The sequence below is a fragment of the Colossoma macropomum genome, unplaced genomic scaffold, assembly GCF_904425465.1.
Source record: "Colossoma macropomum unplaced genomic scaffold, Colossoma_macropomum, whole genome shotgun sequence".
Classification (NCBI taxonomy): Eukaryota; Metazoa; Chordata; class Actinopteri; order Characiformes; family Serrasalmidae; genus Colossoma; species Colossoma macropomum.
In genome coordinates, this window is record NW_023494794.1 from 26,608,001 (window position 1) to 26,623,995 (window position 15,995).

A 15,995-nucleotide genomic window follows, 5' to 3' on the forward strand; every position below is an offset into this window, starting at 1 on the left:
AAAACATAACTTGAAACAAAGTAATAGTAAAAGAAGCCAAAGAGCATTTACTAAATTCCATCATTAATAACATGGACACCAGAAAAGCTTAAAAAAAGTTTTGGATTTTGATTTTCTGTTTGGGGGAAAACTCACAAAGTGGTGTCTGTTAATTAGTGGTGCAGTACAGATGCGGCAGATTAGAAAATGCTGGAGTTTTCCTTTAGTTCAGTCATCTTATCAGTCGTCTTTATTTTTTTTTCTTTCTGGTGGTCTATTACTTTCTGTCTTTCATGCTTGTTCTTTCTTTTTCTTTTTCTTTTTCTCTTCCCCCTCTTAGGTCAGGCTGCAGCTCCTGGGTCTCAGCAGAGCTCCCCTCCAGACTACAGCGCTGCCTGGGTGGAGTATTACAGACAACAGGGAGCTTACTATGGCCAAGGGGCGCAGCAGACGCAGGCTCCGGGCCTTCAGGTACGCACACGCTCAGATCTTTAATATGTTAAATATCGACACTTCACCACAACAGGGCGGGGAAGGGGGTGGGTGGAGGCGCACAATGCATAGATATATTAAAAAATTTGAACACCCCTGTTCAAATTATGCATTTTGTTGATTTTTGAAGTGAAAACACAACCTCTACAAGACACAAATTTAAAAATTAAGTTTTTTCTGTGTTTAAGATATTGAAAAAATATATAAACATAAAGTTCCATAAAACACATCGTCTGCAAAGTAAACTTTTTTTCATATTTTAGGTATTTTCTGTTTTACCCTTTAATGTTCTCACCAAGAAAAAAACAATGTGGTATGTTTTATTTTTTTTGGGGCAATAATAAAAAAATTGGTGTTCTTAGTTTCTTTTTTGACCCCACAGTTTTTAAAATATTCACGTCTGCCAAATGGTCGAGATGGCACTTTTGGTATGTATAGTGACTCAAAATATGCTTTACCAAATGGTTGAGCAGAACATTAAAGGGTTAAGATATTGAAAAAATATAATGTTCTATAAAACACATCTACAAAGTAACAAATTTGATTATTTTCTGTTTGATATTAAAGAAAATTTAATAAAATGTTCTGTAAAACACATCTACAAAGTAACATTGTAATATTTTAAGTATTTTGTGTTTAAGATATTGAAAAAAATATAAATCCAAAATGTTCAAAAACTTTTGAACTTTTTTTTTCCCCCCAGCATATTAAATTCAGCAAATAAACAGTGATTGTACACCGAGTGTTTTCTGTAGAGGATGAGTTAAAAAAAATCAACAAAACGTGTCATTTGACCAGTGACGCCCTTAATGTTGTATCATGACTGTAAATTTCATCTGTCGTCTTTTTCTCTCCCGTAGGATCATTAGAGCGGATTCCCTTTAGTTGAAGATTTTTGAATGATTGAGAAGATGAAACAAACCTTTTGTAACAGAGGTTTCTAGATTTGCAACGCCTTGAAGACTTTTACTCTTAGTGAGAAACACTAGCTGTAGAATGACTTATACAATTAAGAATTTCTAAAATCAGGAACGTAAAAATTGTTACTAAATACTTGTGTACACCATTATTTGAATGAACAATTTCCGGGATCCTTTTTGGATAAATATAGCTGTGTTTTTGTTTTCTATTCTTCCTTTTTAATTCAAGTGAATCGCCAAAACGAACCCCGGAGTTGTAACATTTCAGCAATCGCAATATAATCTATTTTTTCTAGTTCTGTTGCAATAAAATCGTAATTATGGGCTTAGCAGTCTTGAATCCATTTTTGTTTTGTTCTTGTCATGAAATGTTTTAAGAATGTGTAAAAAAAAAAAAAAAATGTTTTTCTTTCTTTTCCTTTTACATAAAGCAATTTTAATTCAGTGAGATAAAAACTGTGATGTTTTTGTTACAGGAAAAATGTTTTTGTTACACAATACGGTGAGTGACGTTGGCAAACAGCAGTCAATTCCTAATTTAATTCCTCTTGTGTTTTGTATTCTGTTTTTTCATTGTCATTTTATTGTACTCTGGTTTAAAAAGGTGCAATATCTTATTTCATATTTGAAACAAAGATGGATTTCTCTAATATTTTGACAGACGTTTAACTTGTAGTTCTTAGAGTTATTTTTTTTAGGCATATGGAAATGTAATGGATAATTTTTTTATTACCTTGATCTGATGTGGGAAAAGGGGGGTTCTTGCATATTATTGTGAGTTTATTGCCTTTGCTATCTTGTAAAACTATGTATGTACACTCAGATACTTGACTAAATACTTTATTTAAATATATATATATATAATTAAATCAAAGAAGTTTTTTTTTTTTTCATGGAGTCATTTTTGCAGGAAAACTGTCCCTGTTTTTCTGTTCTGTTTTTCATACTGAAATTTTTCAAAGATCGTGAATGTGTAATTTGAAATTTGATGTTGCATCTTCATATATGGACAAAATGAGAGATGATAGGTTTTTATGTATGTTCTGTACTTAAACCGTTCAAGACTGCTAAGCCTCCAGATTCCTATCTGTGTATTAATTAATTGTAGTTTTTTATATTCTAAGTATTAAGATCAAAGTTGTCTTATTTGGTACCACCCAGCTTCCCTGACGCCCCAACCAGTACACACTGTGGACTCATGTACAGTCCGATGCTAATAACTTTTTAAGTAATTATTTTTCTTTCTACTCTGTGTGATCTAATATATGTATGAATGATTAGTTACAAATTGAATCTAGTATTAACTTCGTTGCTTAATGAAAAGGGATATTATAATTTCAAATGTTTAATTTTAGTGTTTTTTTTTTTTGTTTTTGTTTTTTGTTTTGTTTTTTTTTTCTTCCTCACATGTACAGGTAACCGTGTATTAAAAACATCAAAAGACTACTTTTTGTGTTTTTTCGTTATTGTAATCCTTTCCGTTCTTTTTCTTTGGTTCGCTGTAACACATTCCAGTTCATACGTGTTCACTTGAAGGGCCATATAGCCGAAACTGGACAGTCTACAGGTCTCTTCCTGTAACGTTTTGAAGACGACTCTTTATGTATGTGATGCATCGCTTTGTATTATTTGTGGTGTGTAAAGAAGAAATATATTTTCTATGCTACTTTATTATAACCTTTAACAGCTGAAATAAATGGCACGCAAGTTACGTGTGGTAAGATGCAAAGTTCATTTATGCAGTTAAACTTTTTTTCTTTTTTGGTGAAGCTGATTATTATTATTATTATTATTTTTTTTTAAACTTGTAAATCTGATCCGATAACGTAGGCTTAATGTGAGGCAAGTCAGTTAAAGTTGAACCCTTTAGAAGCTGAATTATTACTGCCAGTTGCAACAAAATCCAAATGAAATTCCATATGATGCATGTTGTCAACATGCAAACAAAATGTTTTTTTTTTTTTAACATTATTTAAAAAAGCTTTACATTGCATCCAAAATGCACAATGAATGGACCAATAGAAACGGTCCAGAACTAATAGGACTAAAATCTAGTTATGTCAACCTACATTAGAAGTTAAAATAGTTTCATAGTGAATTTATGAAGTGAATTATATTTACATTCAATTTTCAGTCTGTATCAACAGAGTCTGAACAGGAGATGTTTCTTCTTTCCGCAAAACACCAAACACAGTATATCAAATCAGAATGGTAAAAAAAATCACAACCCCCATTGTAGGATGGATTAAATATTTCATTTTCCAAAGAATTTCTCTACTTTTTCAATGACAAGTTTGAAATAATACTAAAAGAACTGCAACTTGCAAGTGTTTCTATACCAGCCTGTCTGCGATGCCTGTACAAAGAAGAAAATCTAAGTCATCCCTCACTTTTGTCCTTTTATATTATTGTACTTGCGTGGCAGGAACACATCTGTCCACCTTTGTAATTGGAAACCTTATGAAATATCAATGTCAGCTAGTCTGTATGAAAAAGCGAACAATGAAAACGTTCATGCAGGTCATTAAAGTGAGAGAAGGAAGTGGCAGAGGAGAGTGGTTCAGTCCTCAGGCCTGGACTAATGCGGTGTGGGTAGTAGTTTCTCGCCTGAGGCGTAGCAATATGTGGCTGAACAGCAGGAGAAGTGCAGCTCCACGGATCTGTAAGTCCATTAACCTCTTAAACCCCAAGGGTTCATGTGTAGGACTTTCAGAACTACGCAACTTTAAAATTAGTTACTGAATGACACGAAACATTTTAAAATTAGTTACTGAATGACACGACACATTTTTAAAATTGGTTACTGAATGACATGACAAATTTAAAATTAGTGAATGAATAAAATGACATTTTAAAATTAGTTACTGAGTGACAACACGAATTTCAAAATTAGTGAATGACAACACATTTTAAAATTAGTTACTGAATAACAACACAAATTTTAAAATTAGTGAATGATGACAAATTCTACAGTTAATTTTTGAATGACAACACACTTAAATTAGTGAATGGCATGACAAATTTTAAAATGAGTTACTGAATGACACGACACAAAATTAGTAAATGACACCACAATTTTTTAAAATTGGTGAATGGCATGACAAATTTTAAAATTAGTAAATGACACCACAATTTTTTAAATTAGTTATTGAATGACAAATTTTAAAATTAGTGAATGACATGACATTTTATAATTAGTGAATGCATACAATGTCAAATTTTAAAATTAGTTACTGAATGACAACAAATGTTAAAATTAGTAAATGATGATAAATTTTAAAATTAGTTACTGACTGACAACACGAATTTTAAAATTAGTGAATGACATGACAAATTTTAAAATTAGTGAATGAATAAAATGACACATTTTTAAATTAGCTACTGAATGACACATCATAGATAAATAAATTTCAGAAACACCAGGCAGCATATTTACCACAAATGTTTGTAAAAGCCTACTGTGAGGAAACTGTTACAAAATACTGAATGTTTTGTGCTGAAGTGCTCACTGTTCCCAGCCTTTCCACTCTGATCCTCCGTATGTTTACTTTAAAGAGCCCATCTCGGAAAAGCGGCTTTCCCTTCTTTTTTTCTTTCTTTTTTTTTTTAAATAAAGGAGTTTGGAGTAATATGTAAAGTTTCAAAACACTTCAGTTCGTACAGCCCTTATATGTTCACATCTAGGGGTAGGGTGTTCTGATTTTTGTTGAGATAGAGGGGTGTTGGGGCTACATGGTCCTCCAAACAGAGTGATATGAGAAAAAAAGAAAAAATGGCAAGATGGCTGAACAAGAGACCAAAGAAACCCACAAACGTGAGAATTTTCTCCTTTAAAAATCACGATAACCATTTTATTATCTTAGTTTAATGTCGTTTCAGTGTATTATGGTAAAATTCAAACAAGAAGCTGGTGAATATCTGACTTCAGCTTCATATCACTGAAGAATTAGAGGTGGGTGATAATAAATAATTGCCCCCCTCTTTGAAGATCATATGATGCCCTAAATGTAACTAAAGCCCAGCAGTGAGGAGCTGAACTTTACCCTCCTCTGCTGTCACTGCAGACTGGCAGGGTCGCCTACAGAGCAGCGCTGGTAGCTGTTAATGAAGTGATGCTCTTTTTATTTGAGGGTCCCATTTCAGAGGGAAGATTTCAACCACTACCCCTTCTGACTCAGTTCCACAGGGCAAGGTGACTCTCGAAAACCAGGGGCAGGGGTAAACATAAGAAATGGGATTGGACCTTTGTATAGTCCACTTCCGGGTCTGCCACCTACAAGATGAGATGTTGTGCTGCCATTTGTGTGGACTGACCACATGACCACGGAGCTCTGATCGCTCTGATTTTGTTGCACAAAACTTTTATGCAGCATCAAAGTCTGTCCGTTTTGGACTTAACCTGTTAATCAGCTTAATCTATTACATATGAAGGCTTATTATTCAGTTACTACAGGGACTTCAGTGCAAACTGGCCAAGCTGTTCTTAGATTATAGTACACTCTCATAAATAAAGGTACTAAACTGTCACTGGGTCAGTTACCCTCCTGTCACTCAGATGGGACCCTCAAGGGTCCATCTCAGTACCTTCAGTCAGGGAACATAACTGAACCATAATCCACTGAAATGATATGTTCTAAGCTGTACTGACTCCACACACCCCGTCTCGCCTCCAGGCTTTTATTTTACTGTTCTGTTTTAAAACATTCGGTTATGAAAAGATACAAATACGAACTTTTCACCTGGAAAAACTTATTTAAGGATCACAATCAGACCTTAAAACCACTGATGTACCTTTGAGGGAACATTTCCATTATAATAGTGTTATAGTGTTTTCAAAGCATCCATAAAAACAGGCCCCGTGTGAACAGACCTTTAGGCCTATTTAGCCAAATCACTATTAGACAGGAAACAGGAGAAGAGACTCATTTCTCTAAACTTTCTGTGTATTAGAAGATAACTTACGTCACATCCACCCCCGACTCAGCCCACCTGATTTAGCTCAGCTAAATCCCAAAGCCTGTAGGATTTAAACTGGGCGTGCTGGAAGAAGGAAAAGTAAAACCCTAATCTCTACAGGGCTGCGGCCCTCCAGGACCCGAGCCTGATACCCCTTCAGGGCCTGCATGCTTAAACACACTCAGACACGCTCCTCTCCCGGCCTGCAGGGCGTCCACAGACGTGGAGAAAAACAGAGCCAGCACTGCATTCTGTCCATGTGAGCTTTTTCCAGCTTCCCCAGCTTCCGTGTTCACATGTTCACAACTTTTCTGCCTGTTTGCACAGTTATAACCATAGATATCCGTTCATAGACGCCGCGTTGTCTGTTGTTCTCTATCTGAGGCGATACGTCTGCACATCCGCCATGTTGGAGAGGTCAAGATCCGCTTGTGAACAGATTCTCTTGTATTGAGAGACGAAGAGTCTCAGGATTAAATCAGCCACAACTTCCTTATTACTCAACCGATTTTCACCAAATCTGTTTAGTTATAATCCTCAGACACAGATTAATCTGGGCTGCACGGATCTGCTCTCGGTAGCTTTTACTACTTTAATAACTGATCGTGATAATTAGCCGTCCGGACCAGCAGGAAAGTATTCAGTCTGCATCTGACATGAAGAGCTCTTTTATGATGCACAGAACCATTTAATCATGCAAAGGGTTCTTTGAGTGTTTATGGTTCAGTATAGAACCATTTTGTTTACTAAAGAACCCCTGAAAAACCATCTTTTTTTAAGAGTGTGGTTCGTCAGATTGGGTCCTATATAGAACCTTTTTAAAATGGTTCTGCACGATGAAACGTTCTTCAGATTAATGTAGAATATGCTGTGTATGGTTCTATTTAGAACCTTTTAGAAAAGCGTTCTATGGGTTCAGTATAGAACCATTTTGTTTACTAAAGAACCATCTTTTTTAAGAGTGTGGTTCGTCAGATTGGATCCTATATAGAACCTTTTTAAACTGGTTGTGCACCATGAAACGGTTATTCAGATTGATGTAGAATGTGCTGTGTATGGTTCTGTGTTCTTCTTAAAAAGGGTTCTATGCAGCAGCACAAAGGGTTCTACTATTATGATGATGTCAAGCTTGTACCAACAGCAGGACCCTTTTCAAAGACGTTCTATATAGAACCATCTACAGCATATTCTCCAGAAGAGCCCTTTCAACATGCAAAGAACCATTTAATCATGTAAAGGGTTCCTAGAGTGTTAATGGTTCTATATAGAACCGTTTTGTGTACTAAAGGTTCCATATTTCTATAAGATGTTAAATTAAAGGCCCCGTATCCTACATTTCATCACTAATGGAACAAAACATCGCATCACCCAAATGCTGACTTACTGCAAACACGTTCTCAAACTTGTGATGGAAGTTAATGTAAATAGCATTTTTCCAAGTAATTTTGAACCATTTCTGTTGATACATTGACCAGTTGTAAATCATTTTACGTGACTGTTTTCCAAGCACTCTTTATCCATTACAATGTAACAGGCTGTCCTATGTATTATATGCAAATGAGCTCTGTTCCGATTGGCTGTCCTTAGTCAAAAAGCAGTCCAGGCTGAAACATTCCTTATAACTTCAGCGAAATTGGCGGAGCTAAACCGCTGTAGGCCGAACAGGCGGACACATTTCAAGCCATTGGTTTCTGTGACGTCACATATTCTCCATCAGTCTGAAGAACCATTTCACCATGCAAAGAACCCTTGAATAATGCAAACGGTTCTTTGAGCGTTCAAGGTACTTCATAGAACCGTTTTCTTTTCTAAAGAACCCTTGCAGATCCATCTTTTTTAAGAGTGCATTTCACCATGCAAAGAACTATTTAAGCATGCAGACGGTTCTTTGAGTGTTCATAGTTCATAGTCATAGAACCATTGGGCCTCATTCGCCAAACGTTCTGAAGGAGAAAATTCGGTAACACTTTCTATGAATGTCGCCTTTGTAAGCATCTATAAACACATTCATAACATGTTATAATGCCTTCATACGGCATTATAAACATGATTATAAACATTTATAATTTCACTTTACTTAGAGTGGACAAATACGACTTACGAGCTCTTATAATTTGTTATGATCAGTACTTATAATGTATTATGTTAACAATTCATAATGCATAATAAGCATGTCTATAATGTGTAATGCATTTTTATAAATATTTATAGCCATGTTTATAATGCCTTATGAATGCATTATAACATGATATGAATGTGTTTAAAGATGCTTACAAAGGTGACATTCATAGTAAGTGTTACCGAAAATTCTTCTTATAGGCCCTTTAATTTAACATCTTATAGAAATATGTAACCAAACATTATAACTGTGGATGCACAGTAAGAAAAAGAGCTGCTTTCATTCTTAGGATGGTTGGAAAATTGTCATGTAAAATTAATTACAGCTGTATTTGGTACATAAACCACACAAATGGTAAGTGAACCTCATGAAAAAGAAAGAACAATGTGGGATCTGAGCTCTTTGGTGCCACAATCTAAAAAAAAACAGTTGCTTCTTATAGGAATCTGTATCCATTATAACAAAGGGATGCGGCAATCAGATTTTTCAAGTTGATTCCGATTTCTCTGGCTGGTGGCAGATTATTTATTTATTTATTTATTTATTTTTGGCCTTTGTTAAAGCTGAACTCACATTGTCGGCTAAAGGAACACACAGAACTCCCACTAGCACATTTCTATTAGGCAAGGTCACAAAAAAATAACCTATATCAGAAAACTGGTAGAGAGGAGAATTCTCACTCTGCAATGTCTTCTGGATTTCTCAAACACTAGAGGGCGCTCACGAGCGAGTCCAAAATGAATGGGTTGATGTGGAGCATTTGAGTCAAATCATAGTTTATAAATGCTTAAACATTTTTAATGTAAAAGGATAAAATCATTTCCTGAACATAGAGCAGCATAAAACACTTCAACACTGCTGTGATATTTTTAAGAGCTTTTAAACTCGAGTTATAGGAGTTTAAAACGGCGCCTCATGTACATTCATGACATCTGTGAGCGCGAACAGCCAATGAGCTGCTCCGCTCTCCAACCAATCAGCACTCAGTAGCAGTAATGTTAGCGTCCTGCTGCCCAAAACCCGTTTGCTGTAGAAAAAAGGAAACATACAGGTGAGTTTTCTTTGCTTTTTTAGTGAAAAACATCCTCCTACTTTCTAAAACTAAAGGAAAGTTCTGGTTCAGTGATTAGAAACTATTTTAACTATTTTACAAACTTCGTTTGTAGCCGTTGAGCTCCATTCACTCCCATTCATTGAGGACTCGCTTAGCAGTCCTGTTTTTGATATAATGGGGGAAATAGGAAGTGGCCAGGCTCCTCATAAACCGGCTCTGCCTATATTTGCTGCCATAAACTCTTAAACATCACAAAAACTTTGAATGTAGATCTGTTTTTGTAGCTTTGTCTGCGTATATGGACTGTATGGATGTTTACATACGACATCCCATGCTTTTTCACTTCAAAAGAGCAGAGTGAAGACAGTAATATGGGCCCTTTAATTCATGTTTATGAACATGATCGCTCATGTTTATCGCTGTAAATGTGGGCCTGTGTTATCCTCCTGTTTCTCTGCCCACAGAAAGAAAGCATTTTCGTAAAAGCCTTTTTTTGTGGGTGGAAAATATTAACCAGGCATAAAGATAATAAAGTACGCTGCACACGTTATAAACAAAAGCCTCAGTAGCGTTTTTTGGCTACTGAAAAACGTCAGTCATGGATCTGAACGATCTTCTCCCTCTTTGTTTTGCGTCTTATTACTGCTCACTACTGATTTCATGCTGCTCCAGCACTGCCCACTCTATTGAAAGCGTCCCGGTGGACTGTGTACTGGAGGATTTGCAATATTCAGACTATCTCTGGGCATTGCATTGAAAATATGTGCGCACAGCAGCGGGGGGCTTCGGTGACAGGGCACACACCCACCCCCCACCCCCATGCTCCCCCCCTCTCCAAAGCAGCTGCTCACAGTTTCAGCCCTGATTTCCATCCTCTTGTGTGTGTTTTAATGTTATGCGTGGCTCTCAGATAAAATCCGTGGAGAATGTAACATGTCTTAGTTGGTTTAATCACTTTCAGGATTAAAGCTACCTGTCAAATACAGAGAATGGGGGGGGGAGGTTCTAGCTCATTTTTTATATTCGATGTTTCAGGTTCTATCTTCACACCATTGCGCAATAAAATTGATAAAATAAGAAACAACCTGGTTTGCAAACCATTAGAGTTACATGCAGTTTAATCAGTGTAAACAGAGCTGCACCACAAAAGACCATTTTATATAGAACCATTTTAAAAAGGTTCTGTATAGGACCCAATCTGAAGAACCACACTCTTAAAAAAGATGGTACTTCAGGGGTTTTTTAGTAAACATAATGGTTCTATACTGAACCATGAACACTCAAAGATCCCTTTGCATGATTAAATGGTTCTTTGCAGGGTAAAATAGCTCTTTACATTGATGAAGAATGTGCTGTAGTTGGCTCTATATAGAACCTTTTTCAGTAGGGTTCTGTGTGGCAACAAAAAGGGTTCCGCTGTTATTACATGCTTGACATCGTCACAAACGTAGAGGCCTTTTTTGTGCTATATAGAACCCTTTCCAAAAAGGTTCTATACAGAACGGTACACAGCACATTCTCCATCAATGGTTTTGCATCATGAAAGCGTTCTTCAGATTGATGGAGAAGGTGCTGGGTATGGTTCTATTTAGAACCTTTTAGAAAATGGTTCTTTTTAAAAAGTGTTCTTTGTAGCACCAAAAAGGGTTCTATTGTCATGACAATGTCAAGATTGTAACAACAGCAGAACCTTTTTTGGTGCCATAAAGAACCCTTTTACCCTTTTCAAAAAGGTTCTATATAGAACCATTTACAGCACATTCTCCATCAATCTGAAGAACGATTTCACCATGCAAAGAACCATTTAATTATGTAAAGGGTTCTTTGACTGTTCAAGGTTCTATATAGAACCATGTTGTTTACTAAAGAACCTTTGCGGAACTGTCTTTTTTAAGACACCAAAAAGGGTTCTGCTATTGTTACAAGCTTGACATCATAACAACATCAGAACCCTTTTTGGTTCTATAAGCGAAGCATTTTCAAAAATATACAACATATTATTATTATCCATCAATCTGAAGAACAATTTCACCAAGAAAAGGGTTCTTTGTGAAAAGGGTTCTATGTAGCATAAAAAGGGTTCTACTATTGTTACAAGCTTGGCATCATAACAACAGCAGAACCCTTTTTTTGGTTCTATAATCGAAGCATTTTCAAAAATATACAACATATATATTATTATTCATCAGTCTGAAGAACCATTTCATCATGCAAAGAACCATTTATGTGTGCGTGTTCTTTGAGTGTTCATGGTTCTATATAGAACCACTGTCTTTACTAAAGAACCCTTGAAGAACCATCTTTTTTAAGGGTGCACATAAACGGTATCCAGTTTCTATGTAATTTGTTTTTTGATTGTGAAAAATAAGCAGTGTTTGAAGTGCACCCCCCCCCCTGCCCCCGCCCCCGCCCCTTGGGCCGGTGTCCCGTGGAGTTAAGCAGGTGTTATGGAGCCGTACTCACCTTTCCTGCGGATTTAAGCCCATCCTCCATGCTGAGACATCCACCTTCAGCTCGCTTTAATGGCACAAAAAGAAGCGTCCCCCAAGCACAGAGGGTCATCTCTGCTGCTGCACGCAGAAATAATAATAACAATAATTCAAATTATACAGACTTTGAGTACAAGCTGTTCATCCTATAAGGAGAAATGTCTAAATAGATCAGGTATAAGATAATCCACTTACATAAGGATGGAGAAAAAAGGGAAACAAAATAGGAGTTTTCAAAACTGCAGTTCAAAAAAGTACTCGAAGTGGAGAAAATGGGGCTCCTAACAACCACCTGGAAGAGCTGGTCGACACCAAAACTGCCCCCATCAGATAAACAGCACTTAAAGCTTTCATCTCTGAGAGAGAGGAGAAAATCAAGCTGCTTCAGATCTGAAAACACCCACAGGTGTTTCTGTCCATCCTTCCACTGTGAGAAGACGACTCAGCGCTGTGGGTCTGAAAGGAGGTGTAGCTGATCAAGAAGAACCTCACTGAGAAAAGGAGACGGACACATCAAACAAAGAAGCTGAACGATGGACTGACCACCCCAGAGTCCAGACCTCAGCATCACTCAACACTCACACAGACACACACACACACACACAGACACACACACAGACACACAGACAGACACACACACAGACACACAGACACACACACACTCACAAACACACACACACACACATGCACAGACACACAGACAGACGCACACAGACAGACACACACACACACACACACACACACAGACACACACACAGACACACACACACAGACACACACGCAGACACACACACAGACACACACACACAGACACACAGACAGACACACACAGACACACACACACACACAGACACACACACAGACAGACGCACACAGACAGACACACACACACACACACACACACACGCAGACACACACACAGACACACACACACAGACACACAGACAGACACACACAGACACACACACACACACACAGACACACACACAGACAGACACACACAGACAGACACACACACACACACACACACACACACACCCACACACACACACACAGACACACACACAGACACACACACACAGACACACAGACAGACACACACAGACACACACACAGACAGACACACAGACAGACGCACACAGACAGACACACACTCACACACACACACACACCCACACACACACACACACACACATGCACAGACACACACACACACAGACACACACACACACACAGACACACACACACACACAAACACACACACACACACACACAGACACACACACAGACACACACACAGACAGACGCACACAGACAGACACACACTCACACACACACAGACACGCACACACACACAAACACACACATGCACAGACACACACACACAGACACACACACACACACAGACACACACACACACACAAACACACACACACACACACAGACAGACGCACACACACAGACAGACGCACACACACACACCCACACACATTGTCGTAAGTTTTTTCGTGTTCTTAAAGCGCAGAACTGTTCTCACCTTTGTGCTCTTCAGTGTGTAGATTCTGTTCTTATCTAAGAACAAACCCCAAGTAAGAAAACAGCTGAATGTCAGAATCTTCGTAAAAAACTGCGTAAGTGGATTCTAAGAAGAAATTTCTTCTTAAGAACGTTTGGCGAATGAGGCCTAATGGTTCTACATGGAACTATGAACACTATGAACCATCTGCATGCTTAAATCGTTCTTTACATGGTAAAATGCACTCTTAAAAAGATGGTTCTGCAAGAGTTCTTTAGTAAAGAAAATGGTTCTATATAGTTCTGTGCATGGTGAAATGGTTCTTCAGACTGATGGAGAAGGTGCTGTGTTTGGTTCTATATAGCACCAAAAATGGTTCTACCTTTGTGATGATGTCTAGCTTGTAACTACAGCAGAACTCTTTTTGTTGCCATATAGAACCCTTTTAAAAAAGGTTCTATATAGAACCAGCTGTGTATGGATCTATTCAGAACCTTTTAGAAAAAACATTCAGTAACACTTTCTATGAATGTCACGTTAACATGTTATACTGTCAGTGCCAAAGAAGTCAGTCCCAGCTTGGAGAGCGTAAAAACAAATACCAAGCTAACGGTGGTGTACATTACCTTTCCCACATTGGGTAAAACACTGATGGCAGCTCTAGTTTAAACTCTGACATTTGAAGCCTGTAATGTGCTTTACTGTGAATGTTTTAGTGTTTCAGTAAATCCTTCAGTAAATACTTCAACTTGAAGCCTCACTCTGAACACTGGAGGAGGCTTTAGTACAGTACGCTTCACTTTACTTAGAGCGGACAAATACCACTTATGAGTTCTTATAATTTGTTATGATCAGTACTTATAATACATTATGTTAACAATTCATAATGCATAATAAACATGGCTATAATGTATAATGCATTTTTATAAATATTTATAGCTATGTTTATAATGTCTTATGAATGCATTATAACATGTTATGAATGTGTTTATAGATGCTTACAAAGGTGACATTCATAGAAAGTGTTACCAAAAGTTCCTTTTGAAAAGGATTCTATGTAGCACCAAAAAGAGTTCTACTATTGTGACGATGTCCAGCTTATAACAACAGTAGATCCCTTTATATATATATATATATATATATATATATATATATATATATATATATATATATATATATATCGCTGTTGTCGGAAGAAATCTTCGTATCTCCAAAACAGTAACTTTACAGGAGAAGGAAAAAACATACTTTACTTTTAATGTAAGTCAATGGAACCAGACTTTTTTCCAAGTCATTTTGGGCCGTTTCTTTTAGTCCATTCATCATGAAATTTAGATTCAATATATAGGACTATGAATACTTTCAAATTACGTCAAAAACTGAAAAATGATAAAAATGGAGATATAAGGTTTTGTTCCGATCCAATATATATATACATATTGCACAACAGTGTTTCAATTTGTTATAATACTAATATTATCAGATAATCATTATTGCATTTTTGTTTTCTTTCAGCTCAACTAACAAATAATTTAATTATTCTATATGAGCTGAAGCTAAAGCATCAGGGGAATCTGCTTTTCAGTCATTATTCTTATTATTAACAGAACATGTATGCATTATTATAAACATTTACACTTAACTTAAACATAAACTTCTATGTGCTGCTATAAAAAAGCAACAGATCACCGCACAGCTTGACTAAATGACTCACTTTCACTCCTCTCCGCCGTCCACTCTTCTCCTGGTCATTCACATGCCAGCGCAGGGCTGTCAGTCCGTCCTCAGGAACAGCGTGCAGGATTGATTTTGCACCACTTTCTGCTCCGCACCGCGCCGCTGGGGCTTTGAATAGAACAAAATAAAGATGTTCACCCCGCCGGAGCGCTCAGAAACAGCCCAGCAGCGCAGGAGAGATGGAGGGAATCACTGCGGAGAAGAAAAGCTGAATGCATACGCAGCAAACTGGGCACTGACACAACGTGAGGGCTTCATACAGACCCCTATGAATATGAATCCCCTCGTAGGAACATAAAGGAGCAGCAGAACAATGCAGTAAAGCTTCTTCAGCCAAAGCAGTACAGATACCAGGCAGTTACACGTCTGTACGGAGTGCTGAGGTCAGGATAAACAAAAAAAATACACCATTTTTCAAAAAAATCTGTAAAAAACACACAAACTTGATGGGAAACCCTTTAAATTGTGCATTTAATTGATTAAAATAATAAAAATGATAATGAATATTTTTACTAATATGAGATACATTAAAAATATAGCTTTATTTATTGATAAAGACAAAATCTAGACCTTTTATTGCTGCTACAAATGAGTGCAAACAGAGCAAAAACATTTTTTTTATATAGTTTACAACCTTTATTTTCTTGAAATATATTGTTATTAATACTTTTACACAATATATGTTGTTTACACTTTAGAATAAACTGCCTTTTTAACGTGTTACCTTTTGAGA

General features: G+C 37.0%; 1 protein-coding gene across 4 annotated transcripts in view; it reads left to right on the plus strand.

Annotated features, from left to right (window-relative positions):
• fubp3 (far upstream element (FUSE) binding protein 3) overlaps positions 1 to 1,463 on the plus strand; it is a 50,349-nt gene extending 48,886 nt beyond the window's left edge. For all 4 annotated transcript variants that reach the window (XM_036580708.1, XM_036580710.1, XM_036580709.1 and 1 more), the window contains 2 exons: positions 320 to 450; positions 1,332 to 1,463. In XM_036580708.1, coding sequence (XP_036436601.1) covers positions 320 to 450; positions 1,332 to 1,340 — 140 coding nt within the window. In that variant the 3' untranslated portion in view covers positions 1,341 to 1,463. The remainder of the gene's footprint in view (positions 1 to 319; positions 451 to 1,331) is intronic.
• Positions 1,464 to 15,995: the final 14,532 nt, after the last annotated feature.